This window comes from Cynocephalus volans, chromosome 4 (assembly GCF_027409185.1).
Source record: "Cynocephalus volans isolate mCynVol1 chromosome 4, mCynVol1.pri, whole genome shotgun sequence".
Lineage (NCBI taxonomy): Eukaryota > Metazoa > Chordata > Mammalia > Dermoptera > Cynocephalidae > Cynocephalus > Cynocephalus volans.
This window is the reverse complement of record NC_084463.1, coordinates 101,711,750-101,731,553: the sequence shown is the minus strand read 5'-3', so window position 1 is coordinate 101,731,553 and position 19,804 is coordinate 101,711,750. Positions and strand designations below refer to the sequence as shown.

The following is a 19,804-nucleotide window of genomic DNA, read 5'->3' as shown; positions in this document are numbered from 1 at the left end:
AGTACAGTTTATCCTTTTTTTCTTTTATTGTCTGTGCTTTTGGCATTATATCCATGAAGTCATTATCAATTTCAATGTTATTCTTTTCTCCAATACTTCTTCTAAGAGTTTTATAGTTTTAGTTCTTATATTTAAATCTTTGTCCCTTTTGAGTTAATTTTTTATATGGTATGAGGTAGGCGTCCAACTTTATTCTTTTGCATGTGGAAATCCAGTTGTTCCAAAACCATTTGTTGAAGAGACTATTCTTTTTTCTACTAAATGGGCTTGGTGTTTGTATTAGTCAGGGTTCTCCACAGAGACAGAACCAATAGGATAGATAGATAGATGGCTATAGAAATAGAGATATATAGATATATGAAAGGGAATTTATCAGGTGAATTGGTGCATGTGGTTATGGAGGCTAAGAAGTCCCTCCGTAGTCTATGTGCAAGCTAGAAAACCAGGGAAACTGTAGCATGGTTTAGTCCAAGTCTGAAGACCTCAGAACCTGGGAGGCCAGTGGGTAACTCTCAGTCCAAAGCTGAAGGCCTGAGAAACCTGAGGACTGCTGGTGCAAGTACCAGAGTCCAAAGGCCAGAGAATCTGGACGTCTGATGTCCAAGGACAGGAGAAAAAGATTGTCCTAGTTCCAGACAACAGAGAGAAATCACCTTTCCTCTTCCTTTTTGTTCTATCCAGGCCCTTAGCCAATTGGATGGTGCCTGCACACATTGGGTGAGGGAAAGTCTTCCTTACTCAGGCCACTGATTCAAATGCCACTCTCTTCTGGAAACATCCTCACAGACACACCCAGATATATGCTTTGCCAGCTATCTGGGTACCCCTTAATCCAGTCAAGTTGACACCTAACAGCATGGGTTTATTCCTTGGATCTAATTCTATTCCATTGGCCTATATGTCTGTCCCCATGCCAGTACCATACTGTTTTGACTACTGTAGCTTTGTAGTGCATCTTGAAATTGGGAAGTGTGAGCCCTCCACTTTGTCCTTCTTTTTCAAGATTATTTTGGCTATTTGGGGCCGCTTGCAATTCCATATGAATTTGAGGATTGGCTTTTCCATTTCTGCAAAAAAGATTCCTGGAATTTTAACAGAGCATGGTGTCTTTTGTTGTTCAGAAATTTTGCATTTTAATGTGGTCAAATTTATCTATCTTATGTATAGCATCATGCTGACTATTGTTAAAAATACTATATTGTAGGGCTGGCCCGTGGCTTACTCGGGAGAGTGTGGTGCTGATAACACAAAGGCCCCGGGTTTGGATCCCATATAGGGATGGCCGGTTGGCTCACTGGCTGAGCGTGGTGCTGACAACACCAAGTCAAGGGTTAAGATCCCCTTACCGGTCATCTTAAAAAAAAAAAATATATACTATATTGTATATGTGAAATTTGCTAAGAAAGTAGATCTTAAATGTTTTCACTAAATGAGTGTCAAATCAATCACTTCTTTATCATATACTATTCAAAAATGATAAAATTATTTAAAATTTCCTAGGAGTGTTTTGTGAGTCAAACAAGGATTAGGAAACCCTGCCCCCAATATGACTCTTCACCTGTGAGAAACAGTACATCTGCACCTCACAGACAGGCAGTGCCCTATTTATACACCCTCCAATGCACACAGTCTGAGCTCTTTTTATGGTGTTCCCAAGAACCCAAGGTCAGCCAGTCCTAAAAGGAATTCATCACTGTTGCCAACTGGCCCTGGGCCTCCATGAGTCTCATGCCCTTCTCTTGGGCATATTTTCTGGTGAATGTTACCACCCAACTTCAATGGAAGTACTCCTTTAACAGGCCAGGCTTTGGCTGGGGCTAGAGGTGCAGAGATACTTGGTACCTAGGCCCTGCCCCAGGGGAACCCCACAGATCATCATATGGTGTGATGGCTGTGATGATAGAGGATATGCAGGGCTGTGGGGAACCCTGGGGCTGGTGCCAGAGAGGCCTTAACTCAGTGCAGAGGCAGGAAAGTGTTCCTGGAGGAGGTGATACATGAGTGGGAGACAGGCTGACTAGAGGGAAGGTGCAGAGGCACAGCATGTGCAAAGGCCTGGAGGGTCCAAGACAATGACAAGTGGGGGACTGAGCCCAGTTTATTGTCGTTTCCAAACACAACAGGGTACACTATCCTAGTGTGTCATTGGCCTTTAGTGCTTTCCAAGTCCTGTGACCCATCTCCATGAGAATCTCAACAGACCTATCACCCTTGGGGCCTGCACAGCTCCTCAAGCATCTTGTCCTGCTGAACATGTGGCTGGAATTACCCCAAAAGTGGTGGCAGAAGAGTTCCCACAAGGGAGTGCCCCAAACTGTCTGGGGATGGGGCTGGTTGGGATTTCAAATAAAGATGCATTAAATGCCAGGGTGATCAGTCCAAAGCATTTATGAAGGAAACTTAAGTAGAGTGCTGCAGCATATCCTTACTAAGAAAAGCGAGAGAAGAGAGATGTTCTACCTATATCTGCAGTGAGGGGGTCAGGATATGGAGTTTATATTTGAGTACAAGGAATTGGCTCAGGGCCGGGGCCAGTTTCTTCCAGCATTGTGCTTAATAGCCTAGTTACCTGTATCAGTGCCTGGGAATGTTCAAGGCCATGGTTTTGTTTCAAGTCTGCTTGGAGGAACTTGCAGCTGGTTGGGTCACAAAGGGATCAAGGCACTCTCTGGTTTTCAGTCAGGAAACAGAAAGAAACCAGGGGCAACCGGGCGACCCTTCAGCAACATCACCCAATTTCTCTTGGTTCCTGGTGATGGCCAGGTCTGCATTCACTCACTGAGAGCAGGGCCTGTTGGGCCTCACACAACATGCCCTAGAATGAGGCTGGGCCCAGTGAGTCCTCCATTCATTTCTCACACCAACCTATGTCTGCAGAGCTCTGGACATGCTCCTTGCTAGACACGGTTTTGTCACAGTTCCCTGCAGCCCACGATTCACTGTCAAGTGTACCCACAAGAGAAGTTGCTACTCTTCCAGAGGCCGCCCAAATGGAGTGAGCCGTTGGGCCCTGAGTCAGGATACTGGGCAGCTGGGCAGCTCAGCCGCCTACTCCCCTGAAACCTCAGGCAAGCAAGCCCCTTCTCTCCTCTGGGCCAGGGGTTTTCCAGATGAAATCAGCTGCCATCCCTTTACTCTCAGGGACCTAAATTTTCAGCGACCAACTGGGTCCCAAAACCTTGCTCTGCACACAGGCGATCCTGCTTCCAGTCCTTCCAGCCTCGAACCCGCTGGAAATATTTATGTCACCGAACCCTCTGCACTTGTCCTTTTCTGTCTCCCTCTAGCCATTTCTTATTTCATCCCTCACAAACCCAACTCAAATGCCACCATCTCCGGAAAGTGGGGCCTCTCCTTTCAGTTTCCTCCTCCTTTGTGCTTTCTTATCTCGCTGTCATACTGTGTGTGCCTTGAGTCTGTCGACTCAGAGTCCGGGGGTGAAGGGGTCTCCATGTCCCTAGCTTAGAGCGCGACATGATCCAGAGCGAGGGTCGATGAGCGTCTGCCACTTTTTGAGTTGGGTCCGGGCGCGGTGGGGTTAAAGAACACCAGCCTTGGAGGCCCCGCCTCCGGAGCGCGCCAACAGGCGAGTGGGAAGCCGCCCCGGAGACTCAAACCTCGACCCTCACTGATTTCCCCTAACAACAATAGAAGCCCCCACGAAGGTAAAAATTTTCGGTGGGGCCCCGACGGTGTAGACCTCGAGGCAGCTTCCTCCGACGTCTGCGCGCAGCTCTCCCCGCAGAAACGCGCTTAGTACAATCCGGGGATTCCCCCGGCGCGGCCCGCCCCCTGACGTCACGGAGCCCCGCCCCCGCCTTCTCCGGCCGGAGGTGCGCGCCCCGAACGTGGGAGAGAGCGGCCATGGCGGGGCCCTGCGCCCCCAGCGCCCCCGCCGCCCGCTGGAAGCGCCACATTGTGCGGCAGCTGCGGCAGCGGGACCGCACGCAAAAGGCCCTCTTCCTGGAGCTGGTACCGGCCTGTGAGTGCGCCTGGGGGCTGCGGGGTGTGCTTAGGAGATGGCCATAGAGGGGACGGGACTCCGGGGGCGGGGAGTGGGTTCGTCAGGTTCCTCGGGCTGTGCCCTAGCGCCTCGTCCCTTCCGAGGACCTGTGTCTTGAACGCCCCACTTCCGACTGGCCAGGATTCTCGCCACTTCCAATTCAGACGCTGCCTAGAACGACCTCCAGGTACTCCTGCCCTCCTCGCCTCTCAGGGTCCGGCTCTGCCTCCCACGAGCTGGGCTTCCTAGACACGAATTCGTCTCCGGGTGTTGGTTTTGCAGGGTCTCTTGTGCCTTCTCCTCGCGGCTGTCCTCAGGGTAGGGCCTGGCCGGTCTATTTGGTCCCCGTAGCCCAGTGAAGGGACGCTGGACTGTCCGGAGCAGCCATTTATTGGCCAATCCAGGGAAGGAGCGAAACTTTAAATCTCTAAAGGAAGCTCTGAGCCTCAGGCTCTGCCACCGATAGGTTATCCTGGCACAGGCTTACGGAGCTTCTCTGTGCGCAGCCGACCCCAGGCTGCGGGAGGAAGCTGGCTGAGCCCGGGGAAGTCAGACGCTCTCAATTGTTTCCGAGCATCTGGTCGGGAGCGGGTGCGCCAGTTCAAGACGGGATGCACAGGTGTGCACCTGTGCGTAGTGCCTCTGGTCACCTGAGATTATATGTCTGGGTTGAAAGACTGACCGTAATCTCGCTGTCCCCTCACTGGGGCTTATCTTGGCCGAGCCCACACAACTGAATGTACTCTTGTGAAATTTCTCTGCAACCTTCCGGGCTGATGGCCCTCTCACTTCAGGGTTGTGAGGCCAGCCCCCTACCCCAGGCAGCCTCACTTCTCCACTGCTCTGAAGGACATTGGGACCATCCAGTTTGAGGGAGGAGTCATCCTCACCCACCCACTGGGAGCTGCAAGTCTGAGGGACTGGAGAGACCCTGAGGGCCGAAATCAGACTGAAGGTCTAGTTCTCTCTGGTCTTGGGTAGGTCATATCCGTAAGCCTCAGGTTTCTTACCTGTAAATTGGGCGTAATGGGGCCTTCTTTAGATTTGCTGGGCGGCAGTGCAGGGCCTTGGGGGCTGAAGGGGGGTTTTGTGCGAGAACTAGGCCAGACCCAGGGACTTCAGTCAAGGTGTCAGGCAGGGCACTGAGTGAGGGAAGGAAGCTGAGGAGCTAGGACTGGGTTTACCACCCCCACCCTACCCTGGAACTGGTGAGAAAAGAGGAAGTGATCAGGGATGCGAGTGGAGGGGGTGTGTTCCAGGGTCAAACCACCAAACTCAAGAAGGTCTGCTGGATAATTGCTCAAGGACTTTCTCTTCTGGTCTGGGGGGACCTTACACCACCCCCGGGGGAAGCTAGGATTCTTTTAGTTCAGTTTGAGCCCTTGGAGAGGAAGTGACTTGCCTAAGGCTATAGACAGGTGGAGCTCAGTTTGTTTCATCATTTTCTGGGGCCACACCCAGCCCTGGGACAGGGACAAATCAACCCAGGCCCCTTCCTTCCCTCAGGACCCTCATTGGACAGTACCCAGCCATCCCTGTCCCCAGCAGTGGTCATCCTTGTCACTGGAAGAGCAGGTCCTCTTCTCCTGGGTGGACCTGGGGACACCTGAGGAGGCTGTGTCAGGGCTGAAGTATTGTAGAGCTGCACAAACACTGCTCAGGCAAGGGGCAGAGCCCAGCCTGCCAGTAGTTTCTCCATTCCCAGCATCCCTGGGCTCCTGCAGCCCTCCCAGACAGAGGTAACTTGTATGCCAGTGGTGTGCTGTAAAGTGCCTGACTGTGCCCCATGCTCACGCTCTTACACCCCCAGATAACCATCTCCTACAGAAGGCTGAGCTGCTGGCCAAGTTCTCAGAGAAGTTGCAGTCGGAACCAAAGGATGTCACTTTCACCACCCATCAGGGCCTCTGGTGAGTATATGTGTGTCCCTGGTCACAATGGGCTGCCTCTGCCTGGGCCCTGCCCCCACCACCTGTGCTGGGTTCATTCTCCCCCTGGCACCTCATGGACCCCTGGCTGCTGTCGAGGGATGGGGGTGGGGAAGGTGGGCCCTTGAGCCTTCCCCCAAGTCAGCTGCTTAGAATCTACTTTCTCCCCCACCCTCCTCAGTTAGTCTTTCTGCATTTATCCCAACTCCTTCCCCTTCTACCCCTGCACTCCTGTCTTTCCCCTTCTCAGTCTTTTTCCATCTCCCTATTCCTTACCTAATGCCTACAGAAAGGGTCTTGCTACCTATGCCAAAGAGGAAGTGAAGCTGAGAACCAGGGATGGGGTGGGGCTCAGAGTTGGGAGGTGCTTCTTAAGGAGGGTTCTTGGCCAGAGAACCCAAGGCCTGGGGGAACAGCTCATTTCTGGGGACATGCTCTTTCCTTTATTGGCCTGCTGGCTTCTACCTCCCAGGGAGAAAGTTAATGGCTCTCGATTCAAGCTTTCATGTGGCATCCCCTGGGTGCCTTTGGGCAGTGGGGTGAATGGAGAACAGTGAGCACCACTCTCTGATTGGTTGACAGGGAGGAGGAGTCAGGGGCTGACTCAGACCAAGTACCATCACCAGCCACTCTGAGGATGAGGTGGCAGGAGGAGGAGGAGGGACTCCGGCTGGTCTGTGGTGAGGTAAGCTGGGCGGGGGTATGAGAATGGGGTGTAGAGATGTGGTCCAAGGGAGGCAGCAAGTGAAGGGTACTCAGTGTTTGCTGCATTCCCCAAGTCCAGGGCTGCAAGGATTGGGTGAGCCCCAGTGGGTACCAGGCCCTGATTTGAAGCTGGCCAGGGCTCAGAGTGCCCCTGGCAGCCCAGGATGAAGTGGGCTGTACAGAAGCGGGAGGGAGTGAGGGGAGAGCGCAGGGAGGTGAGTGAGGTGTGCAGGGGCCTGGTTGTCCTCCTCCTCCTTCCAGATGGTTTAGCCTGCTCTGCTCACTCCCCCATTCACCTGTCCCCTACTGTCCCCCTGCCCACCCAACTCCAGGGCCAAGCACCAGTGGATGCTCAATATACATTTGCAGATTAAATGCATAAGGTTCATTAGTCCATTGGCAGGGTGTGGTGCCCCACCTGACACACTGCCCTCCCGCCCTCCTGCAGTGGTATCTCTTGGCTTCTGTTTCACCACACTCTCCTGGTTTTTCTCTCGTTTCTGTGGCTATTGTTTCTGAACTTCCTTCTCTGGATCCTTCCCCGCCTCCTGTCCCCCTCCCTTTAAATGTGGGTGTTCCTGGAGCTTGGATGAGCTCACTGATTCCCATGACCTTGGGGATTTTCTCTTTGTCTGCCGACTCCCAGACCTGTCTCTAGCCCAGCCTTTTCTTCTGAGCTCCGAACTCTCTTGCTCAGCTGCTTTTTGGACGTCACATCTAAAATCAGTCACCATCTCCCCTGTAATAATTTGGCTAACACCATATTGAGAGTTGACTCCTTGCAAGCACTGGCCTAAGCATTATCTCAGTTAATCCTCCACAACTTTATGGTTGCAGAGGAGCAAACTGAGGCTTAGAGAGGTGGAGTCAGGATTTGAACCTCCTCCCACACAAATCCACTTTCTGGGATCTTCATTCATTCTTTCAACAAATGCTTACTGACAATTGCTATATCCAAGGAACAGGGAATGCAGCAGCAACAAGACCTGCCCCCATGGAGCTTTCAGTCCACTGGAGGAGACTATAATAGGCCAGTAAATACAGGGAGTCATGTCATTGCAGGTGCACAGGGAGAGGTGAGGGTAATGTGGCCCAGGCCAAATATGTACAAGACACAGTTAGAAGTTGATGGATTTGGAGGCAGAATGAACATGAGCTGGTGAATAGCTCAGGATGGTTTCTCAATCCATCCTCACCAGGGCCACATGAGAAAGAACACAGGTTAGCAACAAGAGCCCCCAGCCTCAGTTATTTGCACACTCAGAGCCTTCAGCCCTCATATTTCTCTTGCCACACTGGTGGGAACTACCTTGTTTGGGGTCTTTCTCTTCCACTGACCCCCTCAGCACCAAAGGGTAGGAGCTGGGCTTCATCTTTGTGGCTTCCCTAGCTATTGGCTCTCAGGTGAAGGGATGTTGAGTGAGGCAGGGATACTGATGAAATGACCCTCATCTCACTCCCGGGCTGTTGTGGCAGCTCCAGTATTCAGTCTGGGCCTGTGCTCCCACAGTCCATTCCTGGTCTTAGCCTTGTGTGCCTCTGCTCAGGGCTTCTTGTTGCTCTCTGAGATCTATGCTTGCACAGGCCAGGGATTGGAGATGGCACAGCAAGTCAGCTGCTGGAGGGGTAGGGAACAGAACTCACATCCCTTGAACCTCTCCTGTAGACCAGAGCTTTACTTGGAGCATAATGTAGTTAAGTGGCCTGGGTTTCAAATATCAGATCTGCTACTTAGCTGTGTGACTTTGGGCAAGACATTTAACCTGTCTGTGTCCTCGTCTGTAAAATGAGAATGTCAGTACCCACCTTTTGGTGTTATTATGGGGATTAAAAGAGCTAATGTGGCTAGATTGCTCAGAACAAGGCATGGCACATGTAAGTGCTCTATATAAACGTTTGCTATTATTTTAAATATTATTCGTCATAATAGTTCTGCGTTACCCCATGAAGGTAACTATTATTCCCACTTCACAGGTGAGGAAACGGGGGCAGATTCCTCTTGCCAGAGAGGTTAAATGTCCACCACAGGGTCACAGAGAAATAAGTGCACAGCTAGGCTAGGATTGAAACCGAGGTGTTAGACTCCAGAGCCTAAGGCCCTTCCATTGTTCCACGAAAGAGCAGTGCATCCTTGGCCAAGATCCTAAACCTATCAGAGTCTAGGCTTTCTTTGCAGTAAAGGGGTGGGTGGACGGGCAGGCTCTGTCTCACCAGTCTCTTCTGCCCGGAGGGGCTGGTGGCCTGGTGCGAGGCCTACACAGAGGTGCCCGTGCCCACCTGTCCGGCCCCCTGCCACCCCCAGATCGCCTACCAGGTGGTGGAGAAGAGCGCAGCCTTGGGCGCCCTGGAGTCCGAGCTGGAGGAGAGGCAATGCAGGTAAGGTGTGGGCTGCTGCCAGAGGGACTGCGTCCACCTCTGGGGGCTCGGGATGGCGTAGGCCCGAGAGCTTCTCCCACGTTCCCAAACGCCCCCCAGGCCTGTGCTTGGTGTCAGAGGAACCGAGCGGCAGGCTCAGAGGGTCAAGGCTTGGTTGGAGACCTGGCTTAGCCACCTGACTGGTCGCGTGGCCACGAGCAAGTCTGTCTGGGCTCTGGGCCTCTTCCCAGGCGGCGGCGACGTCGGAGGCTCGGGACCGACCGCCCGCTCTCCCTGCCCTGCAGGTTGGCGGCTCTGGAGACCCACGTGGCGAGGCTGCAGGAAGCGCGGGCGCAGCACGCCCGGCAGGTGGAGGAGCGGCGCGCTCAGAACGCCGCGCAGCGGGCGGCTTACGAGGCGCTGCGCGCGCAAGCCGGACTCCAGGAGGCGGCTCTGCGCAGGCTCCAGGAGGAGGCGCGCGACCTGCTGGAGCGGCTCGTGCAGCGCAAGGCGCGCGCCGCCGCCGAGCGCAACCTGCGCAACGAGCGCCGGGAGCGGTGAGGGAGCCAGGGCTCCGCCCCATGGGGGCGGACTCGGCCTAGCTCTTGTCTGAAAGGGAGCGGGAAGGAACCGGGCGCTGTCCCGCCTGAAAGCGGAGCGCGGCGCTACGTCCTGCTCTTAGGATGCTGTTCTCCCCCCAGGGCCCAGCAGGCGCGGGTGTCGCAGGAGCTGAAGAAGGCTGCCAAGCGGACTGTGAGCATTAGCGAGTAAGAGTGGGGCTGGGCCGGGTCTGACCCCTGTCTCTGAGCCGCCCTGCTGCCCCGCCACTGCCCACGTTCTACACCTCGCCCCCGCCTGCATGCGGTGACCAGTGCACCTGACTGCACGTGTACACAGCTGCAGTCCCGAGGCCCCACGTAGACGGGGCCCACAGGATAGGGACAGAGATGTATGCTCATAGGAGCCAGCGCGCGAGCCCGCTGCATGTACGCCCACACGGACCCCTCATCCCTGGGAATTCACATCTTCACCAGCGCTGTCCGGCGCTGGGGCAGGGAGGCGATGGCCTGGTCTCTTGGCCTCCCTGAGCTTCGTTACCTCTCCCAGGAGCCCAGACACCTTAGGCGATGGGATCAGGAAGGAGGCTGAGACACTGGCAAAGGCCGCTGAACCGGAGTCCCTGAAGAGTGAGGCTTGTGAGAAGTGGAAGAGGCCCTTCAGGTGAGGATCCAGGTGGCTGTCCTAGAGCTCTGAGCTGGGCCCCACCCCACAGGCTGCCAGAGTCTTCCTTTAGGACCTTGGGGCTAGCTCTTGGGTTGGGAGCGGGCTTTGGGGGAGGTGGACGGGGTACAGCTTAGACTTCCCAGGACTGTTCTGACTTCTGCCCTCACCCCTTTCCCTCCTGCCCAGGACCAGAGCTCTAGGGGTAGGGTGTGAGGCTTGTGAATGGGTGTTGCCAGGAGGGAACCTGTGGGCAAGGCCCAGGGTTTAGCTGTCCCAGGCATGTGTGCGCAGGCACAGGTGTGCAGGCCAGTGCTCATGCGGGGACCTAAGGCATGTGTGTGTATGAGCTTGGGTGAGCATACCTGAATGCATATGAACATATGTGCATGTGTAGATGTGCTTACACTGGTAGGATCTGATTGGGGCTTCAATGCTTGGGTGCCCCTCTGTTTGGTCTCCCCCATTTGTCTTGATTTGCTTGTCACTGAGGCTGCCTGTATGTAGTGGATTGAATTATGTCCCCCCAAAACTCCCTGAAGCTTGAATTGTGTCCCCCAAGTTTTATGTATTAGAAAGAGGTGATTGGATTGTAGGACCGTGCAGTCGTGAATGGATTAAAAATGGTGGTTAGGGGCGTGTTTCTGAGGGCTTTAAAAGAGGAGGGTTTGTCTTTCTCCTTCTCTCTGCTCTCTCTGCTTCCACCATCTTGCAATGTGAGACCCCTGGGTCACTGTCGCCACCACCATTCTGTTATAGCAACACAAAATGCACTAATACCTGCTGCTTATAACAAAGTACTTGGAATTGGGTGATTTATAAAGAAAATAAAACTTATGGCTTACAGTTTCTGAGGCTGGGAAGTCCAAAGTCCATCTGGTGGTGGCGACAGTGACCCAGGGGCATCACATTGTAAGACGGTGGAAGCAGAAAGAGCAGAGAGAGACAGACTCTCTTCTTCTTTTATAGTCCTCAGAACCATGCCCCTGACCACCCTTTTTAATCCATTCACTACTGCACAGTCCTACAATCCAATCACCTCTGCAAGACATCACCTTTCAATTACCGTAATAGGATTTCCCTCCCTCTTAACAGTCACAGTGGGGGCTAAGTTTCTAATATATAAAACTTGGGGGACAAATTCAAGCTTCAGTGAATTTTGGGGGGACATAATTCAGTCCACTAAACTGCCCCCTCCTGGCTCCGTTCCCCAATCTGAAGGCTGTTCTCAGCCTTTCCTTTCAGGTCCCTGGTGTCCAGACCTTGGGGCAGTGAAGGAAACTTGGGGAGGGACATGAGACACTGATTCCCAAAGTCCTTGGCCGCCTCTTGGCCAAGCCATCCCAGGACACACACTCTGCTGGGCATTTCTGAGGTTGCTGGGCAAGTGTAGTCTTCTCCCTCCCCACTGCCCCCAGCCTTGTGCTATTCTGGCACCACCCTCCTGCCCTTTTCCCCTGTCTCCTCCCCCCACCCCCCAGCTCAGCTTCCCAGGGACTTTTGTTCGTGGGCACTTGGTGGGCGGTGAGGCAGTTCTTACTATCATGGTGGAGGTTTTAGGAGACTTTCATTGCCACATCCCTTCCTGCATCCACATTCCTGGGACTGGTCTGGGTCATGACTCTTCTGGTCTTTTAGGAATCAAGTTTTTGTCCCAGGCTTGAGAGGTTATGAGCCTCCAGGTCTCCAGCAAAGCGTAGGATGAATGACTGCTCTTTGCACACCCACCAGCCAGTCTTTTAGCACTTTTCTCGGTTCTGCCCCAGGTCTGCCTCGGCCACCTCTCTGACGCTGACCCGCTGTGTGGATGTGGTGAAGGAGCTTCTGGAGTAAGTGTGTGTGCACTCACTTGTGTGAAGGAGTTGGGCCCCTTGGAGCCCTGTCTCATGCTCCCTGAGCTCAGGCTTGGTCTGTTCTTCCATATGGTGCCCAGCTTTCTGCGTGTGAGTCCTTGTTGGGCCCCAGCAGGAGGAGCTAGGTCCATGGACTCATCACCAACCCCTGCCCAGCTTTCTGTCCTTACAAGGCTCTGCCAAGGTCCTCACAGGAGACCAAGAGCTCCAGCCTCAGGCCAGATAGGAACTCCCACTCAGTTGAGCAACTGAGGCTCAGAAATGTCAGGGACTTGTTCAGAGTCATAGGCCCCAGCAGTGGCAAGGCAGGACTGAAACCCCAGCCCTGAGATTTCTCAGCACCCACCGACCCTGCCCTGCTCCTATGCACTTTCTGTGCACTCGTCCCTTACACTGACTCCTAGGGTCAGAGGTTAGGTTGGGGAATGTGCTTGCTGTACCTTGGGGTTGCATTCTGCTGCTGGCTATGTCTGTTTCCTGTTGCTGCTGCCTTAGAGGAGCTTGAAGCTCCCATGTTGGAAGGTCTTGCTGAATATTTTCCTGACTTGGCTGCCCCAGTTTCAAGAAGAGGAGAGGTCACTCAATTGGGGGAGCCTCAGAGCAGCGGTACCAGAGCATCCCTGTGTGTGTGGCTGCCCGACTTCCTACCCAGGTGCAGGATGTGCTGGTAAGGGAGGAGCTGGGCCACAGGTGGGGGTCCTGATATGGGAGTGCAGGCACCAGGGGCAGTGTGAGGAGCCACGGAAGCAAAGCTGGGCCCTTCAGCAGGAGCAGGAGCTTACTTCCACAGCTTGTGGTGGGAGCCACTTGTGCATTTTATAATGGGGGCATGGACTGGAGAGGGAGACACAGGAAGTTTGGGGACCAGGAGGCCAGGCAGGGTAGTGTGGGGTAGGATGCAGGGAGGCTGCTGCAGAGGTCTAGGCCGAAATGGTGAGAACTGGTGGGGCCAGGTTTGAAATTCAAAGTTTGGACAGGGAGACCTGGGGCAGGGATAACAAGTGCGCAACAGGCTGCGTGTGTGTGTAGCACATGAGAGAGAGCCTGTGAGCGTGTATAGGAAGCATATATGGGGATGACCAGGGCACCACCCTCCCTTTCTCCCCATAGGATGCCCACTTGTCCGAGGTCAATGCTGTTCGTTTTGGCCCCAACAGCAGCCTCCTGGCCACTGGGGGTGCTGACTGCCTTATCCACCTCTGGGATGTTGTGGGAGGTAAGGATCCCTTCCCTGCAGGCCACCCCAGTGCTTTCTCTCCAGACCCCATCCTCATCTTGCTCCTTGGTTGGCAATAGTCTTGGACATCTTTGTCTTTCCCCACCTGGAACATTCCTATGGCTCTGGGCTTGCTGCTGAGAGGAAGAGGGGAGCCTACCAGCTCCTGGGATCTGAACCTGCAGGGGGGATGAGCTCAGAAGGTTCCACTGGGGTGGAGGTGGGGGTCCTCTGTCATGAGGTGCTACAGGGACAGGCCTTTGAGGAGCAAGTTCCTGGGTCCACCAGAGGCTACCTCCTCTTCTAGTATCACTTGAGCTCTCAGGACTCAGCTCTCAGAACTCAGTTAAGAGACAAATAACAACTCCCTGCCTTGTTCCAAGCTCTGTGCTCTGTAGAGGGGGTGTGTTGGGGAGTCAGAGCCAGCTCTTGGAGGCTTCCTGGAAGAGGCAAGTCTCCAGCTGGCCTGGCCTTCTCTTGTGTGACTTAGGGACAGTCCCTTCCCTCTGGTTCTCTTCAGCTCTGTGAAGTGATCAGCTGCCCCCTCAGGCCCCTGCTGGCAGTTAGGGGAGGTGCAGCCTCCTGCCCAGGCCCCAGAGCAGATCCAGCAATTCTGTCCTTTGACTTGGGAGAGACTGATTTTCCTACTCTCAGTCCCAGTTCCTCTGTTTCATGAGGTTAGTGACCTTATTTCACTTGTCCCTTCCCCTGGTCCTCCCAGGTCGCCTGGAGGCCAACCAGACCCTCGAGGGAGCTGGTGGCAGCATTACCAGTGTGGACTTCGATCCCTCGGTGAGGGGACTTTGTCCTAGTGGCATGGGATGCCCCATTCCCGCAATCTCCACACCGGGAGGGTTGGGGCTCTGGGACTTAGGGCACATCGTGGGTATCCTAGAACTGGGCCCTCAGACTCCTACACACATCCTCCTTGGGTCTCAGGTTCCTCTGCCTGCCTTGGTGACTTGGGCTGTGGGAAGCTCTGAGGCAGCCCCTACCCCAGCTTTCTGGCCTTTGGCCAAGCCCAGGCTCAGGCCCCTCCCTTCTACTCCCATCTCTCCAGGGCTCCCAGGTTTTGGCAGCTACTTACAACCAGGCTGCCCAGCTCTGGAAGGTGGGGGAGGAACGGTCCAAGGTGAGCGCTGAGTGGGGAGGCAGCCTGGGTGTCAGGGGTCATGCCTTGGGACTGAGTGGGGGGCTGTTATGGGGTCTTGGCCATGCCCTTGATCCATACCTGGGATGGAGGGGGCAGGAGACACTGTCTGGACACAAGGACAAGGTGACAGCTGCCAAATTCAAGCTAACGAGGCACCAGGCGGTGACTGGGAGCCGAGACCGCACAGTGAAGGAGTGGGACCTTAGCCGCGCCTACTGTGAGCCCCAGTCCCTGCCTCCCTCCCCACCAGCCAGGAACCCCAAGGCCCAGGTCATAAGGGACCTCACCCTGCTCTCTGGGAGTGGCTCTGAGATTCACAGGCATTTGGGGTAAAATCTCCCAAGGCCCCCCTTTTCTGTCCCCATTGGTGCTTTCTGCCTGATGTCTTGGCAACCTCAGACTTCAGGTTGAAGAAGAGGCGGAGAGGGCCCTGGGCTGGGAAACAGGAGACCTGGATTTTAGTCTTGGGAGGACACTGCCTCTCTGGGCCTCAGCTTTGCCACATGTTCAGTGGCCTGGCTCCCATCAACCTCTCTGAGGCCTTGGCCTGTGCTCCTTGGTCCCCAGGCTCCAGGACCATCAATGTCCTTTCCTACTGTAATGACGTGGTGTGTGGGGACCATATCATCATTAGTGGCCACAATGACCAGAAGATCCGGTTCTGGGATAGCAGGTGACATTGTGGGCTGTGGGTGGGATGGTGGAGGCTTGGGGACAGGGCTCCTGAGTTTTCTCTTGCCGTAGGAGGGCTCATGGTGGGTGCCTTGGGGAAGTGAGGTTGTGGGGCTAGCACTGCCAGCCGGTGGCCTCGCTGCAAGGCATGACCCTTGGAGGGCTCAGGTTCTCTAGGGAGCTGTATTCCATTTAGTTACCACTTTTTAATCAACAGGAAAACACATTTAGTTTTTTAAACCTAAGAGTCCAACATTGGGCTTGAATAGTTTATAAGAGCAAAGCTAGAGCCAGTGCTGGGCCTGCCTCCAGCTTTTACTTACTGGGTCTGCAGCTATTGCTGTTTGAAACCCTTCCCTTTCTCTCTTACATTTTTAAAGACAGACTTTCCATTGCTTTTCCTCTGGTGCTTATTTTAGTATCCAGGGGTTTCAAGGGCTCCTGCCTCAAATCAAAGCCTGCTTAATTTCCTCGATGGAGCTGGCTGCAGTGGGGAGAATGGAGATTAGTCACTGTCAGCCTTGGCCCCAGGGATCCAAGGCCCTGGGTTGCCTCTGGACTTGGTTAGCTGGGAGGGCTGCTCTCCCAGCCCCTTCCTGTCAGGAGTGTCCTTGGTGGGCTGTTCCTCACCCCGTCTCTGTCCCTGCTCCTCAGGGGACCCCACTGCACCCAGGTCATCCCTGTGCAAGGTCGGGTTACCTCCCTGAGCCTCAGCCATGACCAGCTTCATCTGCTCAGCTGTTCCCGTGATGACACACTCAAGATCATTGACCTGCGTGTCAGCAATATCCGCCAGGTATTCAGGTACCAGCCTCGTGCCTGTTGACCCTGTGGACTTTGCCAGTGCAGATGGGCCTCCAGGGAGGGCCCCTCTAAACCAGGACCTGCTGAGGTGTACCCAACCCCTTGACAGAGAGAGGAAGCTCTTGAACCTCTTGGCTGAGGGTAGGGACTGGTGGCTACCTCCATTGTGACCCCAATCCTGTCTGTCCTTAGGGCTGATGGCTTCAAATGCAGTTCTGACTGGACCAAAGCTGTGTTCAGGTGTGTCTGTGTGAGCACATGCCTGTGCCTGAGTGTGCCTTATCTGACCTGTGTGTGTCCTTATCTCTGATCCCCTTTTCTCTTGCTCTGTGGTGGCCACTGCAGCCCAGACAGAAGCTATGCACTGGCAGGTTCCTGGGATGGAACCCTTTACATCTGGAATGTAGATACCGGGAAACTGGAGAGCAGACTTCGGGGACCCCACTGGTGAGCATGGCCATCACCTGCCCACCTGCCCGCCCCACCCCAGTCCCGCTAAGCCAATTTCAGGTTCTGACATGCTTGGGACCCTGGAGTCCCTAGCTCTTGTCCCCCACCTTTTACCCCACCAGAACCCTTCACAGTTCATAAGATACCTTTCCACACATACTTGGGTCCATCCTCACCATAGCCCTGTGAACCCATTTTACAGATGAGGAAACAGGCTCAGAGAGGGGCCTCAAACTGCTTGGGTCCAATAGTGAAGGGCAGAGCCAGGTTGCAGGCCCAGCTCCTGATGCCCCTCTGAAGCCTGCCCCTCTCTCTCCTCAGCGCTGCTGTCAACGCCGTGGCCTGGTGCTACTCTGGGAGCCACGTGGTGAGCGTGGACCAGGGCAGGAAGGTTGTGCTCTGGCACTAGGGCCATGACTCCCCCTGCCTGGGCTGGAGCTGTGGGCCGAAGCTGAAGCTGGAGAACTGCTCCCCTCCGCCCCATGGTGCTCCAGAGCCAGCAGGGATGGGGCATGGGAGTGGGGGTGGCCTCTGGATTTAGTGGGGAAGAAGGCCTGGCAGGACCTGGCCTGTATGTTTGAAAACAAATGTGGGTTGGGGGGATTGCACTAGTTTTTGTTTTGTATCTCTATCTCCTCACCTTCTCTCCCTAAAGTGGAAAAAATTTTATCTAAACTGTGTCTGCTTGCCTTTTTGCAGCATTCAGGGTACAGAAAGACCTTTGGGCTGGGGGACTTGGGGACATACAGGCTTGTCTCTAATCCCCGCTCCCCTCCCAACTCAGAGCTGGGGCAGAGCCAGTCTAGCCTTTGCCTGGGGAGCCAGGTGCTGTTCAAGCAGGGAAACAGCATGAAGAAAGGCCTAGAGGCAGCAAAGAGCAGGGGCTCTTGGGACTGTGGGAATGTGACCCTTGGGCCCTCCTCCAGGCACCCAGGGTAGACTGAGGCTGAGGAGGGGTGGTGGGAGCTCTGAGGAAGGGAGCAGGGGAGGCAGCCCAGAGGGGTACTGGTGGAAAGGGTCCTAAAAACCAGAGAATGGTAATAGCACAGTACTTGGTCCACCAGGCCTGCCTTTAGACTGGGGCCACGCTTTTCCTCCAGAGGCAGAGCCTGGGTGGGGTAGAGAAGGGCCTGTGTGTGTCTGCCTGGGGGAGGGCAGCCACGGGCTGGGCCTGGGGCTTCACTTCCATTGGCATCAAATTTGATCTGCACAAGCAGCCTCTGAATACGAGGGGGTGCAGATAGGGCAGAGCCTGGACACCCCACTTCCTTTGCCAAACTAGGGCTGGCACAGAACTGTGGAGACAGACAAGTATTGGTTAGATGGCAAAATCTACATTCTGCTGACTCCTAGGGCACTCACTACTCTTGGCCCAGCTGTTCCCTGACTGCTAGGTGACATGCCCAGCTGCCCATCCTCTCACCTGCATGGGACCCTTTCCCTTCACATCCTGCACCCTCTCAGGCACCAGAGCCTGGTGCTGCTGTGTCTGATGCTCCTCTCCACCCCTGCTGCCACTGCAGGCCACCTTCTAGATTTGCTGTCTACCCATGCAGTTCCCCCACTCACCGTGAGAGAGACTTTCTCAGGTGTCATGGTCACATGGCCAACCCTTTGAAGTTCCTCATTGACTTCAGAGAAGCTCCTTGACATGAAATTCAAAGCCCTTTGGATGTGACCTCGCTGGCCTCTCAGCTGCATCTTCATTTCCTTGCTATTCTGAATGTGTCTTACACACGCTTTTCTCTCTTCCCAGAATATCCTCCTTCCCTTCCAGCCCCCAATTCAAATGCGTCCTTCAGGATTGTCCCACAGAGAACCCTTTCCTCAACTACCAGGCTGGGTGGAGGTCTCTGTAGTCCCCGAGCTCCCGAGCTCCCGTTTGCATCTGCCTCCCTCTATTTTAAGTCAGGGAGCTCTTGGAAGAGTCCAGGACGGGAACAAAGTAATCCCTGGAATCAGGCCTGGCAGAGAAAGCTTCAGGAAGTGTTTTTCAAGTGGTTAAAATCTCTTATTCGAGGACTCAGCAAGTCTAAGTCTTAAGATTCCAGGATTCCAACATTCTTCGAATCTAAGACTTCCCCCACTCCTACCCCAGCCCTCATGCCCTGGCTCCCCGTGGCCACCAGGGGTCACCAGCTGACTAGTCTTTGCTGAAGCCATTCTCCCAACTCCAGGGAGTCACAGCACTTCCGGTAGCCACCATTAGTAATGATGGCATGTGCTCTTCATGCAGCATCTGATCTGTTCCTCCCAACTGCCTTGCAATATAGATATGATGTTTTATAGATGAGAAAACGGAGGCTCGGAGTGGTTAAGTGATTTAAGATCACATAGCTAGTGACACAGCTGGATTGTGACTACTGAACTCTAAGAAAATGTCAGCATTCAGATCCCAATTGGGCAGTGTGTCAGGGCATACCCTTCTCCCCTAGTGGTATGCCCCTAACTGCCACCAAGTGGCAGTAGTGGGGATGTGATTCTAGCTTTGTGTCTAACTTAACTCTCCCTGTGTCCTTTTTTCCATTCTGGCCCCTGAGCCTGGATTAGTGTCTTTTTTTTGTCTTTTTCGTGACCAGCACTCAGCCAGTGAGTGCACTGGCCATTCCTATATAGGATCCGAACCCGCGGCGGGAGCGTCGCTGCGCTCCCAGCGCCGCACTCTCCCCAGTGCGCCACGGGCTCAGCCCTGGATTAGTGTCTCTTGAAGTGAGGGATATGTAGGGAGACACGAGTGAGGGAAACTTGAATCCTGTTACCAGCTACACCATTTGAGGCAAGTACCTTACTGTGTTTTCCTCCCACCTCATGGGATTATTGGTAAGACTGCATAGCTAACCCAGGAAAGGATCTTTCTTATTCCTTGAGACAGTGACACCTCTGCTATCTCGAAACTTTCCCTTCTACTTCATGGGGGCAAATCTGACCACACCTACTGTTGGAGTGAAGTTGCCTCACCTCAGGGAGCACATGTTCACCTTAACTTGCTTGGCGGTTCCATCTCCCAGTAGGAGGGGCTGTTTCCGGGAGGATCAAGTTGGAAGGCCAGAGTCAGGCCAAGTCATTCTGGGGAATGAGGTAGGGGTGGAGGAAGAGGGGATGCCAGCTGGGAAGGCCAGATCTCCTGCTAGTCATCTCAGTCCTGTGCAGCAGAGGGGGCAGGAACAGAACCCTAGCATGGACAGCTCCTCCAGGCTCAGAACTCAGGTGCTGCCTGCTTGAGCTTGTGTCCCTTTGTCAAAACTGGAATGGCCTGTGCCCTTGCTATGCACACGGACTGAGACCCAGAGAGGGGGCAGGAGCTTGTTCAGGGTCACAGCAGATAAGAATCCAGGAACACCAAGATCAAGGGTTTGGACCCCCACACTGGCCTGCCACCAAAAAAAAAAAAAAGAATAGGCCCCAGGCCCCAAATTCCCTCTTGCCCCAAAACATTTTTGGGTT

The 19,804-nt window shown here is 54.4% G+C and overlaps 1 protein-coding gene across 3 annotated transcripts; it reads left to right on the top strand.

Annotated features, from left to right (window-relative positions):
• The first annotated feature begins 3,841 nt into the window (after nt 1-3,841).
• ATG16L2 (autophagy related 16 like 2) lies at nt 3,842-17,040 on the top strand. Of its 3 annotated transcripts, none has more exons than XM_063094054.1 (18): nt 3,842-3,982; nt 5,814-5,913; nt 6,514-6,616; nt 8,939-9,012; nt 9,297-9,548; nt 9,693-9,758; nt 10,099-10,212; nt 11,979-12,041; nt 12,624-12,732; nt 13,176-13,281; nt 14,003-14,073; nt 14,342-14,413; nt 14,531-14,651; nt 15,002-15,107; nt 15,761-15,910; nt 16,103-16,150; nt 16,256-16,357; nt 16,682-17,040. In XM_063094054.1, the coding sequence occupies exons 1-18, from the start codon at nt 3,865-3,867 to the stop codon at nt 16,767-16,769; spliced, it is 1,863 nt and encodes a 620-aa protein (XP_062950124.1). In that variant the 5' UTR covers nt 3,842-3,864; the 3' UTR covers nt 16,770-17,040. The 3 variants fall into 3 exon arrangements, with proteins under 3 accessions (XP_062950124.1, XP_062950125.1, XP_062950126.1); XM_063094056.1 differs by lacking the exon at nt 3,842-3,982 and adding an exon at nt 4,876-4,980; XM_063094055.1 differs by lacking the exon at nt 16,682-17,040 and having other exon boundaries at nt 15,761-15,902; nt 16,256-16,291.
• Nucleotides 17,041-19,804: the final 2,764 nt, after the last annotated feature.